The sequence below is a fragment of the Plecotus auritus genome, assembly GCF_963455305.1.
Source record: "Plecotus auritus genome assembly, chromosome: 6".
Taxonomy (NCBI): domain Eukaryota; kingdom Metazoa; phylum Chordata; class Mammalia; order Chiroptera; family Vespertilionidae; genus Plecotus; species Plecotus auritus.
Genome location: NC_137773.1, coordinates 167,773,164 through 167,796,874, shown reverse-complemented (window position 1 = coordinate 167,796,874; position 23,711 = coordinate 167,773,164). Strand labels below are relative to the sequence as shown.

At 43.2% G+C, this 23,711-nt stretch overlaps 1 protein-coding gene across 2 annotated transcripts in view; it reads right to left on the bottom strand.

Annotated features, from left to right (window-relative positions):
• Window positions 1-23,711, bottom strand: part of STAC (SH3 and cysteine rich domain) — a 105,005-nt gene that overhangs the window by 55,835 nt on the left and 25,459 nt on the right. The window contains exon 2 of one of the 2 annotated variants that reach the window (XM_080673874.1): window positions 10,413-10,695. In XM_080673874.1, the coding sequence (XP_080530000.1) occupies window positions 10,413-10,695 (283 nt within the window). The remainder of the gene's footprint in view (window positions 1-10,412; window positions 10,696-23,711) is intronic. The other variant, XM_080673875.1, reaches the window with a different exon arrangement.

Genomic DNA, 23,711 nt, shown 5'->3' with positions numbered 1-23,711 from the left:
TAGTTAGAAAGTTTTCTGCTAAAGGGGAAAAAGGGGGAACATATTTTCCATCACACTTGAACTCTAGTCATGAGACCTTGATTAAAAATAACCCATCCTATCTCTCCCCTGCTATGAGTTCAATTGAACAAGATGGTTTCCAAGTTTTCTGGGAAATTCAGTAATATAGTCATTCGCCAGTGACTTGAAATGCTACTAAGCAAGCAGAAAGGACCATTAAAAATTGTGAAGACCCCTAGGCCACCTTTCCCTGCCTATATTCCCCACTCCTTGCTACACTACAACTTTTCCAACCCCTTCTTAGCTATAAAAAATTAATGGCATTCATTGTTTATAAATGCCTCTGTTGATCTTTCCTATTTCGGTTCTTGACTACTAGTGGAAAAACTCTCTCTACTTCCCCCGCCCCTCACCCGCACTGAACTTTAAAAATAGTAACAGGAGTTGGGTTGGCTCAGAGCTTTGAATTTGGAGTCCATAGCCTTTCCCCCCTGGGTCATCAGTTCACATTGAATATCATGGCCACCAAGCTGTCCTTCTGTTATGTGTGTTTGGCTTAAAATTCTGAGAGGAGACGTCCTCCAGGATAATCACTTTCTCATGACCATCTGGGAAACGTCTGGACTTGACACCCTTGAACCCGGTATTAATAAGCTCTGCTGTCTGCCTCCTCTTCTCTGAGGTCTGCGGTTTTCACAGTCTCATTTGCTTTCTTCACAACTATTCTTCCAGCCAAAGGCTCGAGAATTTGCCCAATTGATGTGCTACACCCTCCCTGCCCGCCCCCCCCAAGTGCTTTTCTAGGAATTTGGCATAGTACTAGTATCAACCTTTCATGCATAGAGATAGCTTTAATAATAGTGAACAGTTTTTAAGTTTTATAGTTCACAAAGAACATTCATTTATGTCACTTAATTTGTCAGGGATTCCATGAATTCGGTATTTTCAATGCCATTTGAAAGACACTGGGTTGAGAGAAGGTACATTAGTGGTCCAAGGTCAGTTGAGCTACTAAGTGCAGAGCCAGAATGCGAATACCCACCTGTGACTCCTGCACCATTCTGCCCCTCCCCCAGCTCCCTCTTGCAGATCTGTATTGTGAGTTTGTTTGTAATGATCCACTTACTTATAGATGCTCACCAGTGCTATTGATGATGACTGTCAAGAGTAGCAAAGTTTCACCTTGTGTAAATCAGATGGGACAAAGTCCTTATTTCTTCACCTTTATCAGCTCTCAGAGGTTATAGAATAAGCACCAAGCAATTCTTTAGGCAAGGAGGCAGTACAAGCATTCCCGAGAAAATCAGCAACTCAATGTCTGTCTGCTTTCAGAAGAGGTTTGGCAGCATTTGTAGACATGGATAGAAAGAACATCATTTAGGAAGTTCTTGAAATAGCTCATGTGAGATGTGTTGAAGACTGGACTGGGGCAGGAGCAGAGAGGAAGAGAGGAGGGGCCTGACCATAGAGAAAGCACAGAAGTAGAATAGACAGTTGGTTCATAGATTGGCTTTCTGGAGAGCAGGAGAAGGGAGGAGTCCAAGATGGCCTTGAGGTTCTGGCCAGGTAGCTGAGAGCACACAGGTGCCATCTGCCCCAGCAGAAGAGGACCTCAATGAAGTGGCAGATTTATGGGGGAAGAAGATGCGTTGTTCCACTGTGGACACATTTAAGTATTTTGGCATCAACAAGGAATCTGGCAGCAAAGTTCTGGCAGTTGAAGTGAGAGGCTAGACCTTGGGAGAGAGGGCAGGTCAGCAGCAGGGCAGGAAGACAGGGAGAAGCCTGTCTTGTTACTAACTGAGCCCTACTGCTTTTGAGTACCGTCTCAATCTTTATATCACCTCTAGCAGATTTTTTATTTCTTTTTAAAATCAGAAAACAGATGCTCAAAAAATGTTCCTTGAAATCTCTTTTTCAAACAGGGATACCAGGCAGATCTCATGCAAAGTGATCTAGCCCTTCTGGGTGAAAGTCAGGCTGGTTCATTGTCCCTCCTCTCTTTTAATGATATGTGACTCTTGCTACTTCTTTTTATGGCATTATGAGCAGAGTGAAGATGGTGCTTGAGTGTCAGGATGAAGTGGTAGTGAATTCTTTATGTCAAGGGAAACACATTTCCTGTGTGGTGAAGGTGAGAGTGTGTGTGTATGGTGCATACATCTACACACATGTATAAGTATGTGTACACATGAACTTGTTTGTTGCCATGTTGTTGGGGTGGGGAGTGCAGCAGAGGTATAGGCTTTTGGGTTTTCTTTCCAGATAAGCTTAGCATGTGAAAAAATAATCTATGTTTTGTTTTTCTGCTTGTGCAACCAGGCAGTGTTGATAAGCTACAAAGAAATGCCTTACTAGGATTTAATCAAGTATTTCTATTGCCCCATCCTTTTTCTTTAACGGATGGGTCACAATGTAGAGGTGTCTCCCATAGACACACACAGAGGGCTGTCCCATTTTTTGCTACTGGCCCAGTTCTGTCCTTTTATGATTTGGTATCCACCATGGCTGCACAACCAAAGTGACCATTCTAAAGTAGGTCAGTGGAGCATTCCCTGGATGGCAGCTGAATGGAAGTGCAGGGTACACATTTTCCAACACATCTTTATCTCCCGGTGTTTACAGCAGGAGATGGCCTTTTCCTACAGATCCCTCGCTTCCACCATGGCACTGCTCATGGGTCTAGAGGCAGGTGGCCAATCTATACTTGTCTGTCATGCTTGGTCTGAACCTAAAGCAGGAAGGCATGAATCAGCAATAGCACAGTCATGAAAAGGCTTGCAGCTTCAAGTTCAGAAAACTCTCCAAGTGTATCCAGGATTCACAGCAGTGTCTGTGTTTTGTCTCCAAGCTCCATCTTGAGTGAGTTGTCCTCCCTTCCTTCTACCTGGGCACCATTTATATTTCATGGTGGATGGGGCAAGGAGAAAATAAATGAAGGACAGTAGGTTGGAAGAACATGGAAATACACACACACACACACACACACATATATTTGTGTGTATATATATATATATATATATATATATATGCAGTATATATTTGCTGTGATGTTACTAAATAGCATATAGCTGGTGACCTATAGGAAATGACTAAAATTTAACAAAAGACCACCTTAAATTGTCATCTTCATTCTGGTCAGTTATATACACAGTGAAAATACTTTCCTGTATTGTCATTTCTTTCTGCTAAGGTATGGTCTTAAAAGGCTCCTAAAATACAAATACACTATTTTTCTGGAAGATCACCTCTATGCCATGATTCAGCACTTGCAAACATCATGATCTATAATTTAAGAGGGACAATCTCTTTTCATTGGCTGGCATTTTAAAAATTATTTTTCCCAAGTTTGACCATTTAAGCATTCACTGAATTACTGGTAAAATAAATAGTTCACAGGAATGAAGTTCCGCATTTTTTCTTGCATTGATAAGATAGCAGCAGCATTTGGCAACTTGGGAAATTTTTATTTTCTAGAAAGTTGCACACATATAAAGATTCTCTTTTCACCACTTGGTGCCTTTCTAATTCTTTTTCTTTTTTTAAAAAAGATTTTTATTGATTTCAGAGAGGAAGGGAGAGCAAGATAGAAACATCAAAGATGAAAGAGAATCATTGATCAGCTGCCTCCTGCATGCCCCCAATGGGATTGAGCCTCTGCAACCTGGGCATGTGTCCTGACCTGGAATCGAACCGTGACCTAGTTCACAGGTTGATGCTCAACCACTGAGCCACACTGGCTGGGCACTAATTACTATTTTTAAGTGCCCACTGGTTGCCAGGTATGTGCTCTACTAGCTGCTGTGGGAATAGGCACATAAATCAAACCTGGTCATGTCTTCAAGGAGCTTGCTCAAATCTAGTCTGTTTGGAAAATGACATGCAAATTCAGAGAAAATAAGTGGTCAGGCAAGACCTGTTGGGAGAATTTTAATTGGGTCTTGATCGATTTGAGACTGGAATAGATGGAGAGACAGAGAAGGAAGGAAAGGCGTTCCAATTATTCCAGAAGCAAAATGCCAGGACATAGAAAATGGGCTCAGGAAACAATATTAGGACCTTCCACGGGAAGACGTCTGAGGAAGAATGATGCGCAATATGGTACCAAGGCTAGTCCTCTCCACCTCCCTTGTCCTGTCTTCTCTTTTGGTGGCAGGTCACGGGTTTTGACATTTTCAAAGCGATGACCTGCAGGTCCCATGGATGCCCCAGAGCATAACGCTGGCCCCCAACATTTCTTCCATTTCTGTGTGAGACTCTAAGAGACCGCCTTCCTTAAGGCCAGCCCATATCCATTTCTGCTCCATCTTTGCTGGATGGAATGTGGTATGCTTTCTCATCTAGGTAATTTTCAGTGAGAGATTTCTTAATGTAAACAGTGCTTGGCAGCAGGCATACGATTTCAGGAAACTAATAGAAGATGCTAGCTTAAAAGTATTTTGTGTCCCTTTAGCTGAACGGTGCTGGGTACAATGTTTCTTGAGAACATTGGGCCTGAACTGAAGTCTTAATAAGTCTTTAATGAATTTGCTTTTGCAGGCATCAGAAAGGCTCTCTGCAATGGTCACAGTGCAGAGATACATGCCAAATAATGGGCAGTAGCAGTCAAGATGAATTAGGGAAGAGTAGATGTTAGGAGAGAGAACTCTTCCGTTATAATCCATTTGCTCCACCACTGAGCACACTTGGTAGTTTTCAGGATAGAAGGACTTTGAAATGCTAGTGTGCTATGAATGGCCAAGGGGAGGATAGTGTATAGCATTTTCTAAACATATTTTACCATGCAAAATCTCCTCTCCCCAAATCTATAGTGTCTATTTCATTGTTAATCCTCACAGGAGGATATTTTTTCATTGATATTTAGAGAGAGTGGAAGAGAGGGAAAGACAGAAACATTGACGTGAGAGAAACATATCGATTGGTTGCCTCCTGCACGCACCCTGACCAGGGCCAGGTCCGGGGAGGAGCTTGCAACCATGGTACATGCCTTTGGCCGGAACTGAGCCTAGGACCCTTCAGGCCGACACTCTATCCACTGAGCCAAATTGGCTAGGACTAGAGTGTCTATTTCTGAAATTACCTTTAGGAGCTCTTCCTTTTAGTCTTGAACTCTGCCTCACTGTATCATCCAAGTGTCCACTCGGGGCCCCGGGGGAGTTTAATCCCTCTGCCAGACAAGGTCTCCTCAGCTATTTGAAGACAGTGATCAGGATCCCTCAAGTCTTCTCCAGGCCAATCCCTGCCAGCTCCTGCAAACATTTCTCATCTGCTCAGGTCACTGTCTCCTTAGCCTGACTGGGCCCCAGTTTCTCTTACTCTCACATTCAGTCGCCAGAATCAACATGAGTCTCTCGAGGGAACCAGATGAGCAAGAAATACAAAGCAGTTACTTTTATTGAACTGGGGATTCCATGGCATTTTTGCCCCCTAGTAAAAAAGTAAGTTAAGTTACGGCTACTTTTAAGCAATTAAAACACCAGAGATTAACAATCCCGTTGGACAAACTACTGAAGTCTGGGCACTGTATTTTAGGAGGGACCCATGCCATGGCTCAAAGGAAAGTATCTATTGGAAATTAAAGAAAATGTTTCTAGAGAGCATTTGTATTTTCTTATTTAGGCTGTATAGCTCCTAAAATAATGGTCCAATTAAATGATTGATGGCTCCACAGAGTTTTAATTCCATTCTGAGAATACACAGATTTGATATTTGCTTTAACATTTTAAAAAAATATGTTTTTATTGATTTCAGAGAGGAAGGGAGAGGGAAAGAGAGAGATAGAAACATCAGTGATGAGAGAGAATCTTTAATGGGCTGCCTCCTGAATGACCCTACTGGGGATGGAGCCCAAAGCCTGGGCATGTGCCCTGACCTGAAATTGAACTTCAACCTTCTGGTTCATAGGTCGACTCTCTAACACTGAACCATACAGGATGGGTGACATTTGCTTTTTAATATTCCTCTTGATTTCTGATTTCTGTTTGGCCTTTCCTGTCAAGAGACAACTTAATTGATAGCTTTGTCTTTTTAGGTAGGTAGGTAGGTGTGTATGTGTGTGTGTGTGTGTGTGTGTGTGTGTGTGTGTGTGTTCCAGTTGGTTGATCTGGCTTTTTCTGAGCAATTGGATGAGGTCAGAATAGGTCAGGAAACAACTAAACTAATGGTCAAACAAGAGCAGAGCAGAAAGGTCTTGGACTCAGCGTGATGTAATATTTCCTCATGTTATATTATCCTATATAATAAAAGGCTAATATGCAAATACAGTGCGCTCCCACAGAGGGAGCACTGCTCAGCCAGAAGTGGGGCTCATGGCTGGCAAGCGCAGCAGCAGTGGCAGGAGCCTCTCCCACCTCCACTGCAGGTGGGCAGTAAGGAGTGAGGGGTCTTGGACTGCGAGAGACCCGGACTATGAGAGGGATGTCTGATTTTCATGCACCGGGCCTCTAGTTTATTATATTAGTAACACAGTGTTATAGGTACAACAATGCCAAGGGTCCAACTGCATTTTAAATTCATTCCCAGTGGAGGATGCTTTTATATTGCATCTTGTAGAATTAATATGTTTACAAAGGTTGTGATGCTGTTGGTGCCTTGTCCAGATCTTATTTATCATGCTGATGCTGTGAATGATGGCTGCTAAGGCTCATGGGTGCCCTTTTTTCAGAGAATTGTTCTCAGCCTAATGGGTCCTCCTTGCCTGGGATATCACATCCCCACTGCCTCTTGGGGGCAACCATGGCCAATGACTGAGTGACAGGAATATACAAAGGCCAGCCCTTTGTCTCAAGGTGGTACCACCAGGTGATAGGATCTGTGTTCCAGAGCTCCCCATGGGTGGGACCAATCTGAAGCCAATTCCAGCTGAGACCACATCCTTGCTCCTTCCCCTGACCCTCCTGCTTCTCTGACTCCCCTTCTCCTGAGGGCACTCCCCACAACAAACCACATTCACAAGAACCTCTATCTCAGGCCCTGCTTTAGGGATTTTTACCCAAGACAAAGCCATTGTTATTTCCCCACTCATGGTTGCTACTGGACAGATTGAAAGTGAATGATTCATAGACTATGCATTGAATGTATAAGGAAACTTGAAGTTTTAGGCAGTGAAATCCAGCCATTTTGCGAAATATTTGTATAGAAAACATGAATTCATTTAATATGCTGTGCCTTGTAATTGAATGCCAACTAAAAACATGTAGTTAATTTAAAAATACTTTTCATCTATTTGTAAATAGAGGAATGGAGTTCCTTGGAAAAACTTCCTTGATTTATGGAGTAGTGCATGTTGACTTATTCAAGTCTTGAAACTACAATAAGATGCAGATTACCACAAGGAAATCCAAAACTCTCTTGAAATGAGTCTTGGTCGATAGTTAATTTAATGTAAAGACAGAGTGTCATAGATGGAATATGTTAAGTTGATGCACAATGAAGATGAGCCCCCACCCGTAACTCCCCTTGCCAAGGCCCAAGGATGGCAAGAGTGGATGTGCTTGGTGGAGGGAGTATGTTTATCTAACCAAGTACAAGAAGATTCTCCTAGTCTAAGACTGAGTATCGAGTCCTTTTGACCCAAAGACTGGGACATCCAGCATTGGAGTAGACAGACACACCTGACTATTTCTCTGGTGTCTCCAAGAAAGCTTGGATTGATCACCTTTAGCTTGTATAGGAGACCAGAATTTCTGGAAAGGGATAGTTTAAGGAGGATCAGAAAGGGTAGCAATGTCCTAGAGAGGCTTCTTAACCCAAGTGGCATGGGAGCCAGATCAGATGGGGAGGAACAGCCTCATGTGTCAAGTCCAAGGGCAAGGGCAAAGCTGAAAATAGGGAATGAGTTACGGAGTGAAGGAGCTAAGGAAATTATAATCAGATGGGCAGGGACTGAGGTTGGGGTCCAGGTGCACTTTTACTGGTCACTTGTGGCCAGTGTGTAGCCTTTCCAGCTTTCAGGCACAGCAGTCAGGCGAAGCCTAAAGTGAGGCTTTGTAAACCCAACTCTGCGTGTCCACTCCAACTCAGAAATCCTAGACAGCGAGAATGCCAGATTCCTTTTATTTTTAAACAAATATCCATCAGCTGGAAACTGCTAAAATGAGATTTGATTGTTCTTGGCCATCATTATATAACCCTTGGTTCTCCTTGAAAGGAAAAAGTATCTGCTTTAATATAGTTTCTGAAATGTCACTCTAAGAGGGTCACAGCAGGCGGTCTTTCCCTCAAATTTAGAATCTAAAGATGACCTGTGGCTTGAAAAAGCAAATCTTCCAGTGATATCTGTAGAGAAAGGAGACTAGATTTGAGGAACAAAGGGAAAAGGGGCAGAGCCACCATCTGTTATCACAGATGACAATGGCAGGCATGGTTTCAGGAAGTTAAAACACTTAGCAGCCTCTCCTTCACCTCACTCCTCTTCCTCTCCTCACCTCCTTCCTCTTCTCCCTCCCTGTTCCCTCCTGCCTCTATAATCCCTTTTCTCATTTCCTAGAAGGAGCCTACTATTTGGTTTACTTTCTCATCTTTGAAAAGAACAGCATGCCTTGCTGACTATTTTTTTTCTCTTTCTTTCTTAAGAAAAAAAGGCAGCTACAATGTACATTTAATTCCGATCAGAGAAAAGTATGGTGCAGTTCTCTTCAGCACAGGGTCTTTTTGTGTGTGATTTTTTTTTCAAAAGAAAGTCTCAAAATTGTTCCTGTGCTTGAGGTGTACCTAGAATCCTCTTTAGGGTAATGATGGTGGCATTCCTTGGAGGTGAATTCATTTCCCTTACTCATTTCAAAAACACGCGTTCTGTTTGTCTTTTCACACTGGTCACAATGAGATTTAAAATAGAGCCTCATCATCACCTGCTTAAGGGTTATGAATAGCACTGCCTTGAAAAGGCCTGGTGGAAATTTGTGTGGAAACTGAAAGTGATGCGTCAGACTCAGAAGCTAAGGAGGCAGACACAAAAACCAAATTGGAGGCCAAATTGCCGAAGTATTCTGAGCTGGGAACATGGTGAGACACCTTCCCCGCCATGCTCACAGTCAGATGCCAGGCATCACGTCCAGGTGGGAAAGTGAAATGGATGGGTGGTTTGGATCCATGACTTACCGGAATCTACCAAACAAAACAGTTTAATGATCCAGAGGCCTTCCTCAGCACTGTGGTAGGTTGAATGACTGACCCCATTCTTCACGCATCCCTCTACCTGTGCCCTTTGCCAGGTGGCTTTAAAGTCCCTGATATCAAGGCAGAGTGAGTGCACTTCTCCATCCCTTGACATGGGCTTGGCCCCCATTCTCCTGCAGGAATGCCAGTAGAAGGGCCATGTCACCTCCAATCCTAAGCCTTAGGAAGAGCTTTGTATGCTTCCACTTGTCCTTGCCATGAGAAGAACATGATATGGTTACCCCACTGGTCCAAGGAAAGAGTGAGAGATAAGGAACAGAGAGAAGACAAAGTAACTGAGCTGAGTCTGGTTTAGCTAAACCCCAAATGATCTGAAGACGCCTGAGTGAGAGTAAAAGTAAACTACATTAATTGCAAGAGTATTTTTTAACCAGCATTACTGTGGAAATCCTTGACTGACACAAGCACTGATCCTCAGTGTGGCCTGTTTGAAGGAAGCACACGAGTAAAGTGATGAGAAAATGAGAATGTGAGTAGATAATGGTTTTCAACGAGGATAGCCCTGTGTGTATAGTCACAAGAGGGGCTGACATTGCTCTCATTCTGAATATTATACTCCTTAACTGGGTCTTGGTCAAAGGTGAAGGGAGTTGCAGAATTCTGCCTTCCTGACCATATTGGAAACCACAAGTTCAAGTTCAATGATGACAGCTATTGGCTTCTTTGGGAAGCAACCAACATGCCATGTTTCATTTGAAAGAATATCAGATATTTAAGTAAAAACAAACAAACAAACAAAAAAACACAACCTTTGAGATTATCTATGCCTGACAGAAGTTAAATCACATGCTACTTACAAGGCAAGCCATTCAATGACAGGTCAAATGCATCAGTTAAAAGGTTAGATTCTTGCTCAGCCAGTGTGGCTCAGTGCTTGAGCGTCAACCTATGAACCAGGAAGTCATGGTTCGATTCCCTATCAGTGCATATGCCCAGGTTGCGGGAGGCAGCTGATCAATGATGCTCTCTCCTCATTTATGTTTCTATCTCCCTCTCCCTCTTTCTCTCTGAAATCGTTAAAAATATCTTTAGAAAAAGGTTAGATTCTCACTGAAATTTGCCTTTGAACTTTACCCCTCATCCCCAATCCTTTCCTTTTAAAGCCACATACAATGGGCCTTTTCCAATGCAGTATTTTAAAACACAGCTGTACATCTTACATCTTTTCCACTCGCAGGGTTTCCCCACAATTTTATGTTGACATACCTGGAGGAAGTGGCAGGGGAAAGACTTACCCACGATCATGTGGTTGCAGACGTCACAGAAAGTGGGCTTCTTGAAGATGTGCTCCTGAAAGGCATGGGCCTTGCTGCTGCCTGGGTGCAGGCCCACCCTGGTGGGCGTGGACGTCAGGCTTCCCGGGGCGGGGAGGGGGCTGGAGCTGGAGCTGGGGCTGACCTCAGCCAGCATGTCCCCTTGCAGCTTCACGTCGCTGTTGGTTCGCTGGAAGAAGTTGTCAGCACTTTTGCTCCGTAGACTCTTGGTCTTGAAAGAAAGTGATCGTTTTAGTTTCTGGAGCTGCAATGCAATGACAGAACAGACGCTCTTATGATCGATCGTGCAGACTCATGCTGGGGGGAGGCGGCTGCTCCATGCACTGCACTGTTCCCGCCGACACCCTCAGCCCCTGGAGGCTCGTAGGGGTCCCTGTGTGGGTGGGCTGATGTCAGTGCCAGAGGGAACTCGGCAGCCAGACCACTGAAGGAGGTTCCTTGTTGCCTTAGCTTCTGCCACTGCTCCTCCTCCCTGCCTCCCTAAGGTCCCTCCAGTGTGCTGTCAAAATATTCCATGACATTGGATTTTTATACCACTTGCCTTTAGAATTTGAATTGTGGATTGCCTTTAGAATTTGAATTGCTTTTAGAATTTGAATTCCAGGACAAACTCTTTGGGCTCCAAGGCTGGGTCTGTAATGCTGGGGCCTCTGCTGACCCTTCTCATGGTCACTTAGCTGCTCTTTGTCTCTTTACACAGCAAAGCAGGCGAGGCCACTGTCAAACCCAGAATCAATCTGGCTTAACCACCCAGAGAACACAAACCGGTAACTCTCAGGCATGCTTCAGTCTGAAGCACATGGATAAGTAACCTGGGTGTGTGTGTGTGTGTGTGTGTGTGTGTGTGTGTGTGTGTGTGTGGAGGGGCGGGGAGAGTGGAGGGACACAATGTGGAATTATCTATTTTATATTCTCTGCTCTTTCCCTTGCCCTTCTGCTCATTTTTGGCCATTTGGCAAACTAGACTATTTCTTCTTTGCCATTGGGACTCATGAAAAAGCTTGGAAAAGTTCTGACTTCCAAAAGTCTGGGGTTGGTCCAGTCTGAACCTCCAGTCCAGTCCTCACGTTGGAGCTAGAAGGATCTTTTTGGAAACAGAGATGTGAGCACGTGTTTAAAATTCTTTACAAAGTTTCATTTCTTCTTAAATTTAAAGAAAAGCTCATTGTCACGGGCTCCAGTGACTGGCAAATTCTGGATCCCAAGGACAGTGAGCACCACTGTCCACCTTGCTCTGTCCAGCCCAGCCACGGTGACCTTTTAAACGTCTCTGGTATTTACTACGCATTTTTATCACTTTCAGGGGTCCTCAGACTTTTTAAACAGGGGGCCAGTTTACTGTCCCTCAGACCGTTGGAGGGCCGGACTACAGTTTAAAAAAACACACTATGGACAAATTCCTATGCGCACTGCGGGCCCGGGACGAGTCGGCTGCTAAGCAGGACAGGCAGCGGCACCCGGCGGGCCAGATAAATGTCCTCGGCGGGCCGCATGTGGCCCGCGGACCGTAGTTTGAGGATGCCTGACTTACAGTTTTCTCTCTGCCCAGAGAAAAGAAATGAACCACTTAGTGGCTACCTGAGCTACATGCAATAGGTCACTTTACTTTTAAGATAGTTCACATAAGGTGGTTGATCTGGCTCTGCATCAAACCCCCGACTTCTCTCTGAGAAGATCAGAAAGATGTGATGATTTTAGTGCTGGGCACAAAAACACCATACTTCTCTACCTTTCCCCTTTCCCATTCCCCTTTGCAATGTGACTGTATGGCTCCTCCCATCAAAGGGCGAGCATGTTTCCCCACTTCTTGAATCTTGTTGGTTTGGGGAATTTGATCAATGGAAAGTGGCAGAAGCGACCTTAAGCGAGGTCCAAGCCCAGACCTCGAGGTGTCTTGTATGCTGCTGCCGTCCCTTTTGGAGCTGTGCCAAACTGCCATATGAATAAACCCAGTTCAGCCCGAAGGACGATATGAGACACATGGTCCAGTCACTTTCCATCACTCAAGTGCGACGAGACCCCAGAGGCAGAGCCACCTGCTTCCCTGCAAGGAATAAAGGAGTCTAAACGAGAACAGAAGAACTGTCCAGCTGAGTCCCGCTCAAATTGTCAACCCTTAGAACCATCAACTAAAGAGATGGCTAGTCTTTTAAACCATTAAGTTGGGTGTCTATTGTGTGTACACGACACAATGCTGTTCTCAGTTTCCTAGTATGTGGTGGGAATGTACTTGGTTGCTCATTTGAAGTTGACTGTGGCCATGTGAGACCAACTTTGCACTTCAGGTTCAGAGGGGAGGCCCTGCAGGGTCCTCTAGAGAAGCCCCACCGGGCATCACCAGCCAGAAAGAGCTAGCCAAAAAAACAGCAACATCATTCATAGAAAGGTCAGAAACAGTGGGCCAGCCAAGACTTTTCTCTTGTCTTGTTTCCTCTGCCCTACAGTCCAAACCCCCAGAGGAGTTGGGGCTGTTGAGGAAGCAGGAAGAAGGAGGTGCTCCTGAGTTATTTTGGAGTTTGTTGCTGTACCACAACCTAGCACATCCTGATGGATGTAGGAGGATGGAGTCATGTGCCCCTGGGAACACCACACTTATTTGGAAGGGGACCCTCCATCTCCAGCAAAGGTAAGCGAGAGGGAGGTATGAGACAATCACTCTTTAGACTGAGCCACACTGAGGTGAGGACCTGGAGCAGCAAAGGAGCAGAACAGACTTTCTACACTTCAAGTGCTTCTGGCTATATGCTGGCCTAGTGTGGAGAAAGGGAGACAAATAGGAGGTGAAATTGGATTTTACTTTGAACAGATTTTAATAAAGTGACCAGGAAGTTAAGGAATCTGCTGAGATTTTGTCATGGGCTGTGCAAACCAGGGGGAGGGAGGTTTTTCAAAGCCAATGCCACCACATCACAAAATAAAGTCATTTTCTGTCCCCCCCCCCCCCAGCCATTCAGATGGTTTAATAAATTGGCTACCCTTGTAACAAAAATAGAACAATAACACCTTCTCTGATTATATCAGGGCACAATTGTGAAGGTAGCAGAAGATAGCATATGGAAGAGCTGAAAATTCTTTTTTTAATGCTTATTTTAATTTTATGTTTCAATTACAGTTTACATTCCATATTATTTTGTATTAGTTTCAGGCATACAGCATAGTGGTCAGAGAGTCATATACTTTACAAAGTATTTTCCCCGATATTTCCAGTATACACCTGGTACCATACTATGTTGGATGGTACTTCCCCGAGACTATTTTCTGCCAAGCTGTATTTCTCAATCCCTTTATCTTTTCACCCAGCCCCCAACCTTCTCCCCACTGGCAACCATTAGTCTGTTCTCTGTATTTATGAGTCTGTTTCTATTTTGTTTGTTTGTTTATTTTGCTCTTTAGATATAAGTGAAATCGTATCATATTTGTCTTTGGGAGAGCTGAGATTTCTACATGATACAAATGGAAGGAGGGTGATGGGGCAGAACAAGGGAGGAGGGAGCTGGGAGTGTGGAGCCAACCGAAGTGCTCCACCAGGTGATCCCTCTTCATCTTTCCAACTATTCAATGAAGAATGTGTTATTTTCTCCCTGGAGAAATGGAGGCCGAGAGAGGTTAAAAAAAATTCGTTCAAACCCAGCTGCTGTGGCTCAGTGGTTGAGTGTCGACCTATGAATCAGGACCTATGACTGGTTCAGTTCCCAGTTAGGGCACATGCCTGAGTTGTGGGCTCGATCCCCAGTGTGGGGCATGCAGGAGGCAGCCTATCAATGATTTTCTCTCATCATTGATGTTTCTATCCCTTTCTTTCTCTCCCTTCCTCTCTGAAATCAATAAAAAATTTTATATACATAAAAAAACTTGTTCAAGGTCACACAGTGTAGGTGAGTAAACACCAAGGTTCAAAATTAAATCTGCCTTCCTCTAACCCCCGTGCTGGTGAGTTGACAGAGATAGATGTAGGGATGAAGAGAGCTACCCCTCACTCCCAGGGGGATGGAAGTACTGGTGGTCAGTGAAGGTGGAAAGGGATGCAGAGTGGGAAAGAAAATCTGCTGTTTGGAAGCTACTTAGTTTATTTTATACTAGAGACCCGTTGCAGGAAGATTTCTGCAAGAATAGGGCTCCCATCTCCGGTGCCCTGCTTGCATCCCTCCCGTCTCTGCTGCCCCGCTTGCTTCTCTGCAGCTTCACTCCCTTCTGCAGCGCTTGGCTTCCTTCTATGCTGTCTTCAATCTGCGCTCCCCGCCTACGTATGCAAATTAACCGCCATCTTTGTTGGGCTAATTTGCATACTCACTCTGATTGGCTGGTGGGCGTAGCGGAGGGATGGTCAATTTGCATGTTTCTCTTTTATTAGTGTAGATATTTCAAATTTCTTAAAAATAATAAAGGGACACTCCTTGTTGATCAAAGCGAAGCATCAGGCATCACTGTCTGGTCTTCTGCTGCTAATAAAGGGAAGGAATGGGTGACACCTGCATGTGTGCAATCTGGTCTCCCTTCTGTGCTCATGTGCTTCTTTTCTCCCTTCAAACCCATCCATCACCTGCTGTTCTGTGTTCTCCAGAAGTTTAGTACGATGCCAAGAAACCTGTTGCATTATCCTTGCTCTGAGAGATGTAGCTGGAAATTGTCAGACCTTCAGAGCCTGCCTGCTTCAAAAGCTGGAGAATTTGCCTTGGAAGCCAATGTGACATTTCTTATTCAAGTGGACAGCTTAAGAGAAATGCCTACAAGTTAAACAAAGTCTGAGCAGCGAGCTCAAAGGAACCTGCTTTCTTCAATTACCCCTACAAGAGCAGAGGCCAGATGGGGACATACAAAACGCAGAAATAGAAGCAAACTCTGATAATAGCAGATGTCACAAAATGATTAGCTTCCATACACCACTGCCACCTCCCATCCATTCTATTTATAATAATAATGGTAAAAGGAACAGATAGTTTTGAGTCCTTTACCATGTGCTAGAAATTGCTCTAAATACCTTACTTCCTGCCATCACCCCAGGAAACCTGTGACTAGAGAATCATTCTTTCATTTATTAAAATAGTTCATTTAATGAATGGGCTACTACTATGAGACATAGTCCTTGGATTTGGGAGTATAGCAGTAAAATAAGCAAATTCCTTCTCCTTAAGGTTTTAATGTCTAGTGCAGCCGTCCGGCCCGTTCGGCTGTTCTATCCGGCCCGTGGAGCCGAAAGAGTGGAGGGTTCTCTTGCTCTCCCCTCCGCTCCTTTACTTTGAATTTATATTAGTTCACACAAACACTCCATCCATGCTTTTGTTCCGGCCCTCCGGTCCAGTTTAAGAACCCATTGTGGCCCTCTAGTCAAAAAGTTTGCCCACCCCTGGTCTAGTGGGTAGAGATAGAAAATAAATAAATAATCAAAGATATAGAATAATATGGGTAGGGGTAACAGCCAGAGCCAGGCTTTAGAAAGTGACAAGCAGGGCTTCTGGGACAGGTGACATTGGAGCAGAGACATGAAGGAAGTGAAGGTATGAGCTACTTTGGAGAAGAGCATTCTGGGTAGTGGGAAAACCCAGGGCAAAAGCCCCTACAAGAGAGCAAGATGGGGTGTTTGAGGAACTCTAAGAGGGCAACGTGTCTGGAACAGACTAATGAGGGAGAGAAAGCACAGAGCTGGCTTCATGTTGGAATTTGCAGGTCACGCCAATGGCTTTGGAATTTATCCTAAGGGTGATGGCTTTGAGTAGGGAAGTGACAGGGCCTGACCCTTATTTTAAAAGGGATACTCTGGCTACTGTGTGGAAAATAGACTATAGGAGGGCATGGTGGAAGTAGGGAGAACAGTTGGGAGACTTTTGCAATTATCCTGGTGAGAAGTAATTTTGCCTTGGCCTAATATAGTAAGATGTGGTTGAATTTGGGGCACAATTTGAAGGTAGAATCAATTGAATTTATTGAGGGACTGGATGTAAGTATGAGGAAAAGAGAATAGTCAATAATGATTTCAAAAATTTGGGCTTGAGCAACTAGGTAAATGGGGGCCACTTCCTGAAAGAGGGGACACTGGAGAAGAAGCAAGTGGTGTAGGGAGTGGGGTGGGGATCAGAGTAGAGTTTTGGGTAAGTTTGAAATGCTTGCTTTGAATCCATATGTTGCTGCCAAGTAGGTAGTTAAGTACATGATTCTGGGATTCAGAGGACAGGTCCAAGCTGCAGTAATACACTTGGGAGTCATGAGCAAATAGATGGTATTTGAAGACATGAGACTAGATGAGATCACTGCATAGTGAGTGCGGACACTGAAGAGAAGTGATCTGAGGACAGAGCCCTGGACGTCAAGAAGCTTAAGAACAAACCATTAGATGTCAAGAAGGTTAAGGACAAACCAAGAAATCTGAGAAGGAGGGGCTAGTGAGGAAGGAGGACAAAAGAGAGTGATGTTTTAGAATTTAAGGGAAGTAAATGATTCAAGAAGAGAGAATAACTGGCAGCTTCCAATGGAGCTTGGATGTCAAGTCATTGGAGGTGGAGGGGTTGGCCATTGCATTTGGCAAAAGGAATGTCTTTGGGAGATCTTGCTAGTAGCCTTAACAGGAACTTAACATATTCGGTGAAGTGGTGGGACGAAAACCTAACTGACCCGATTTTAAGAAAGAATGGTTGGAGGGGAAGTGTGTGTGGGTAAAGCATGGGCAGTTTTGCTGTAAAGGGGATTAGTAAAAAGAGGCAGTCATGGAGAGGTTTTCTGTTTTGCACTGTTTAAATATGGAAGATTGTTTTAGCATGTTTTTAAGGACTCGGGAGAGAAGTGATGACCTTGAGCAGACGAGAGCTGATGAAGTGCAGTGCATGGGAGGAAAGGTTGACTTTAAATTGGAATGAGGCAGGTTGTCCATCAGGAGAGAGATGCATAAGGAGACAGTCGGAGCTGGGTGGATCTTCTCTTTGATCGTCTCTGTTTTTATCAATGACAATGGAAACAAGTCTATCTCCCGAGTGAGCAGAAAGGGGGAGTGGACGGAGGAGATGTTGGAAGTTGGAAGGGAGAGAAGATACAGAAGAGCTATTTCAGAGAGTAGAGAGCTATGCCCAGTAGAAGGATGGGAGGGTGGCACAGAGGGTCCATTTCAGGTTATGACCTCATTTTACAGAGTCAAATGGCTAGTAAGTTGCAGAATGAAGATCCACCTATGGGTCTCTCTAACTCCAAAGCCCCTTAAGCCCAAACAGACGTTCGGGAAAAAGATTTTCACCCTGACCTCTTTTTGGTAAAATTCCTCTGCTTCGTGTGCTTTAGAGCCAGCTGGAATTTCAGCAATAATCCATGTGGTTGCCATGTTGAGAAGCACTTCTATGGCAATTAATTGGGGGAGAGCAGAAATCAGGCATCATTAGAGCAATGGAACACAGAATCACAGCCTGAAGGGGACTGTAGTGGCATGCCTATTGATTTACCAGTCTGTTCTGCAGGGCCCCATAAAGTTAATTAACCAGCATGTGCTTGATCATTACAGTCAGGATCTGAGGTCTGCACTCTGTGGGGAAGGGGGAGGGGGAGGCTTGAGAGCAAACAAGTCTCTGCCCACACAGGCATAAACCCGGAGACATAGTCACCACGTCAGTTCAGTTTCCTGGCGGTTGACATTTAACCATGAAGTCGCCTCTATGGACATTTCCTTTGCTATTGAAGACCACACCAATAATGCACTGGCTTTTGCTTCAGAATGGAAATGAAGTCATCAGAGAACATTCCATAAGCAAATGTCCAAATGTCTCCTCCTGGATGCTCATGTATGATCTACATCTTTGATTTTAGGATGAACGTGCTTTTCCCTTTCACATTTTAGAGTTTTTTTTTAAAAAATGAAATAGGTCTGTGGCTTTGGTCGAAATGCTCACTCTTTTCTTTGTTTTCCTGAAAAGTTATTATTAAATCAATTGATGACAAGGAAATAGGTTATTTGTCATGCTCCAGCAAGCTGAACAGTCCCTGTGAATTGCCTCTGAAACCCAGCTCCCTTCACACTCCATCAGCCACGCAGATTCACTTCTTCTATTCCTAGTTAAGCTGTGGTTTGTCAGAGCTCTTTCCACACTCGCTCTAAATATTTCACCCAGGCCTCTACAGGGAGGGAGTGAATGTAGGGGTCTTTAGACATGTAATGCCTGTGATGAGGACCAACTTTCTTGCCAACATTTTTACCCACCAACAGCCTCATTTCCTTTGAGGCAAGCACAATATATTCCAGCTCCTGATTTGATTTAGTTTGGATAGAGATGTCAAGTCAGAAACCATCTTCTTGCATCTACTTGGCTCCGTCACAGCTGCAAAAACCAGTGGCTAATGAATATACCCATCAGCTCTGCCACCAATGAGTTGTGTGGCTTGAGCAGGTCCCTGAAGCTCCTTGACTTAGGTTCCACCAGTTAATGGAGAGGATGAGTTCAGTGGCTGCTAAGTTCCCTCCAGCTCTGGCAATTCAGCACAATGAGGGAATACAAAAGACTTTCAACAGTCTCTACTTATAGGAAGTTGAAGATCTAATCTGGGGACAAGTAGCAATGCTTAAAACTATCTGAGGGTGACACGAGACCCTATATTTGTATTATCAAGTGATGAGTAGAGTGTTTTGATTGCTGTCTGCTGTCTGTGTAATATGTCGGAAAAGGAGACTATCAATGGGAGCTGGAATAGTCAGAGACATTCTTTCAAATCTTGAAGGATGAGCCAACTTTAAAACATGTAATTCAACTGTTTACTAGTAAGTGCTTTGATGGCCCCCCCACTTGTAGGTTATAACCAGGTTCCTTCTGTGGGATATAAGACCGTTCCTGATGGATGGGGCACCCACCTGCCCATCATTATGTCTAGTCACCCCTCCTTTACTCCAGTCATACAGATACACTAAGACTAGCCCCCAGATTTTCAATGATTTTTCAAAGGCCTTCAGTGCCTTTATCTGCCTAGAAGATGCCTGACTCAATCTATGTGGGAAAATGCTGATTCTCCTTAACTGCATAATTCTTTTTGGCATCCTGCTTAAACTTCCTAGCTGGTGATTTGAGACCTTCTCTTCTGTGTGAACACAGAGTTGTCTACTCCCTGCAAAGTAGACAAAAGTGATGATCTAAGATGGAAGCAGACTGTTTTGTAACTCTGCTAAACACCTTACAATAGTTTTTCATTACACTTACAATAACCTCTAACCTCCTTTCAGTGGTGTATAAGGCCCTACATGATCTGACCATTATTACCACCATCCTACATCACTTACTCTATTTCCATCCCCCTTTGCTGTTCCACAATCACACCAGAAACACTGCTGTGTCAGGGGCTTGGCTTCTGTTCTGTCTTCCTGAAATGCTCTTTTCTTTTCAAAGTTTGCTAACTTCTCACTTCCATCAGCCTTTACTCCAAGGTCATTTCACAAGGGACTTTCCCTAACCCCAATGCTCCATCTTCAGAGCACTAATTACTATTTTTAAAAAACTTTTTATTTTGAAAACCTTTTAACCCCCAGAAAATTGGCAAGAATATTTTCAGGACTGCTGAAAATACCTTTCACCTAGATTTACCAATTATTAACATTTTGCAAAATTTGCTTTTTTTGTTCTCTCTAAAATATAGATATTATTACAATTGTTGTTGTCATTGCTTTTATCATCATTACTGAACTATTTGGGAATAAGTAGCAGTCATTATCACCCTTTATTTCTAAATACTTCACTGGGTATCTCCCCAAAACAAAAGTATTTTGTTATGTAAATACAATATAACAAATTAGTGTTGCAACACTATTATCTAATATGCAACTCATTCAAATTTTGAAAATTATACATATTTTTAAAAAATATTCTTGACAGCATTAAAAGGTCTGCTTCTAATATTCAATATGCATTACTTTTAATTTTCAGGTATTTTTAAGTCTCATTTAATTTGGAATAGTGTCTCAGCTATTTTTTCTCTTTTGTGACTTTTTTTTATTTTAAAGAGTACAGAACAATTGTCTTGTACTATGTCCCCCAATCTGCGCTCATCTGATGTTTCTTCATAATTAGATTCAGGTTACATGTTTTTGGTAGAAATATCACAAAAGTGATGCTTTGGCCTTGGTATTTCATATCAGAAAGCATATGATATTTACTCCTGTCTTTATATTTTATACATATATTCATTTACTTGCCTCCCAAGCTAGAATGCAGGCTCCATGAGGACTGAGGTGTTTCACAGGCTCACAGACTTCTCAGCACAGTCACGTTAGCCCCGGGAGCATTGGGAAGCTTCTGCTCTGCTCATCCCCTATCCAAGGTGGGACATGATTGAGTCCTAGAGCTCTTGTTTGTAAAATTCCCTATTCATTCAGAAGTGGGAGAGGTGTGTGATAGGTGGAGAGGAAAAGCAAGGTGGAGCAGAGTGCAAGGACAGACCACTGCTCACGTTCCCAATGCAGGTTCTCAGCCCAAGGGTTGGCCTAAGCTGGGGTGTTTGTGGATCGAAGCAAGGAGACGGTTTGGTGGTGGGGATGAGGGGAACAGCAGCGAATTAACTGTCACACTAACATTTTGCTTCAGATGAACTAAACTCTTTATTGATTTCAGAGAAGAAGGGAGAGGGATAGAGATAGAAACATCAATGATGAGAGGGAATCATTGATCGGATGCCTCCTGCACTCCCCACATGGGGGATCAAGCCTACAACCCGGACATGTTTCTGACTGGGAATCTAACCATGACATCCTGGTTCGTAGGTTAACCCTCAACCACTGAGCCACGCCAGCCAGGCTGGACTAAACTTTTAATACCTGACCATGAGATTCTTATGATCAAGAGCTATGACATATGCCCAAATGTTGTTCAGATGCAATGAACAAAATTCTAACCAACCATGTTAGAAGAGTGTGAGAGGAGAAAAACAAGGCCTTGATAGCTGAGGGCACCACACCGAGTTCAGGCCCTTAATAAACTGTTTTCCTTATCTCTATGCAAGAATGATAATTAGGGGCAGGAGTAGAACTGGAACCCACGCTTCTGAGTCCACGTCTGGAGACCTGTCCCATAGCCTGATTCGGATATTTTGTATGATAGTAACTCAAATATTTATGTCTTGAAAAAATGTGGCTAATAAAGTCAACTACTATGCCGAATCCTCTGTGTGTCTCCTACACTGTGCATGATCCTTGACTGTTCCTTTTCAAAGCAATGCAGAATGCTTAGATTTACAGGAATCTCGTGAATGGGTTTCGATTAGACAGCTTGCAGCGTTAAAGGCTGCTTGGAGAATCAGAGCAGCCAGTAGTACCCCGACTCTGTTCAGAGACCCATCAGGCCTTGCTCTGGTTTTCACAGTCTATCTCACTAAGGATAAGATAAGGGCAGTTTCCTTTACCAAATGAACAACAGAAACTCTGCTTCTTCTTCTAAATAAGAAAACAAACCCAGAGTCAGAGTATACCAAATGAAAGATGACGAATTTTAAACATTAGCTATGAGGTGTTGGAGAATTATTCTGAACTTTCAATTTAGTAGGCTCTGGATTGCTTGTCTGTGAAAGAGCAACCCAGTGATGAATTGCACAGTTTATTTCTTTTTTCCAACTTTTCACTTTGAAATAATTTTACTCACACAGAAAATTTGTAAAATACCTTTCCCCTACTTTTCCCTAATGCTAAGTCTTACATAACCATAGTAAATCAGTAGCAACCAGGAAATAAACTTTGATATAAAACTATTAACAAATGTACAGTTCTTATCAGAATTTTGCCAGTTGTCTTATAATGTCTTTTTTTTTTTTCTTTCTGGTCCAGGATCCAGTCCAGGATTCCACATTGCATTTGGTTATGTTTCCGAAGTCTCTTCAATCTATATCAGTCTTTCTTTGTCTTTCATAACCTGGACCCTTTTGTAGACTACTAGCAGTCTTTTTTTATTGCATAGATTTTTCTTTTACTTAAAAAAAGTTTTTTAAATTGATTTTAGAGAGAGAGGAAGGGAGGGGGAGAGAGAAAAACATCAATGAGAGAGAAACATCGATTGGCTCCCTCCTGCACTCCCCCTGTGAGGGCTGGAGCCTGCAACCTGGGCATGTGCCCTGACTGGGGATAGAACCTGTAACCTCTCAAATCACTGAACCACACCAGCCAGGGCTATTTTATTTTTAAAATATATTTAAAAAATTTTAAATTACAATTGATGTACAATATTATGTATTTCAAGTGTACAACCCAGTGATTAGACATTTATATAATTTAAAAAGTTGATCCCCCTGATAAATCTAGTATCCATCTGACACCATATATAGTTATTAAAATATTGACTATATTCCCTATGCTGTTCTTTACATCCCCATGAATATTCTGCAACTTCCAGTTTGTATTTATTAATCCCCCCACTTTTTTACCCATCTCCCCAACCCCCACCCATCTGGCAACTGTCAGAATGTTCTCTGTGAGTCTGTTTCTGTTCTGCTTGTTCATTTATTTTGCTTTTTAGATTCCACGTTTATAAGTGAATTCATCTGACAGTTGTCGTTCTCTGTCTGACTTATTTCACTCAGCACAATACCCTCTAGGTCCATCCGTGTTGTTGCAGATGGCAGGATTTCATCCCTTTCCATGGCTGAATCATATTCCATTGTGTATATGCACCACTTTATCCTTTCATCTACGGATGGGCACTTAGGTAGCTTCCATGTCTTGGCTATTGTAAATAATGCTGCAAGGAACATATGGATGTGTATGTCTTTTTGATTTAGTGATTTGGGTTCCTTCAGATAAGTGCCCAGAAATGGAATTGCTGGGTCCTTTTTTTGTCTGTTGTTATTTAGCCTGTGTTTTAAAGTTTATTTTATCTGGTATACTAGTAAGTATTGCTACCAAGTGTATTTTTGTTTCTTTGTTTGTTTCCATTTTAATGAAACACCTTTCTTCATCCCGTTACTTTCATTCTCTGTGTGTCTTTCTATCTGAAGTGAGTCTCTAGTAGACAGCATATGTAAAAGTCTTCTTTTGTTATTTATTCAGCTACTGTATGTCTTTTGATTGGAGCATTTAATCCCGGCTGGGGCCACTTAGCAAGATGCACGGGGCATGCTGAGGCCAGGTGCAGCTTATTTGGGATTTGTGAACCTTTGCGTGATTTTAGGAAAGTCAAAAGCTTGAGCCAAGATTGGCTGTTTCTCTGAAAAAGCCACTGAAAACTGCTTGGGTTTGGCTGGCCACTTGGATGGGGCGGGGTCTCAGACACTAGGGCGGGGCTAACGGTGTTGTCCAAGTTGTTGGAGTCTCAGTATATGGCT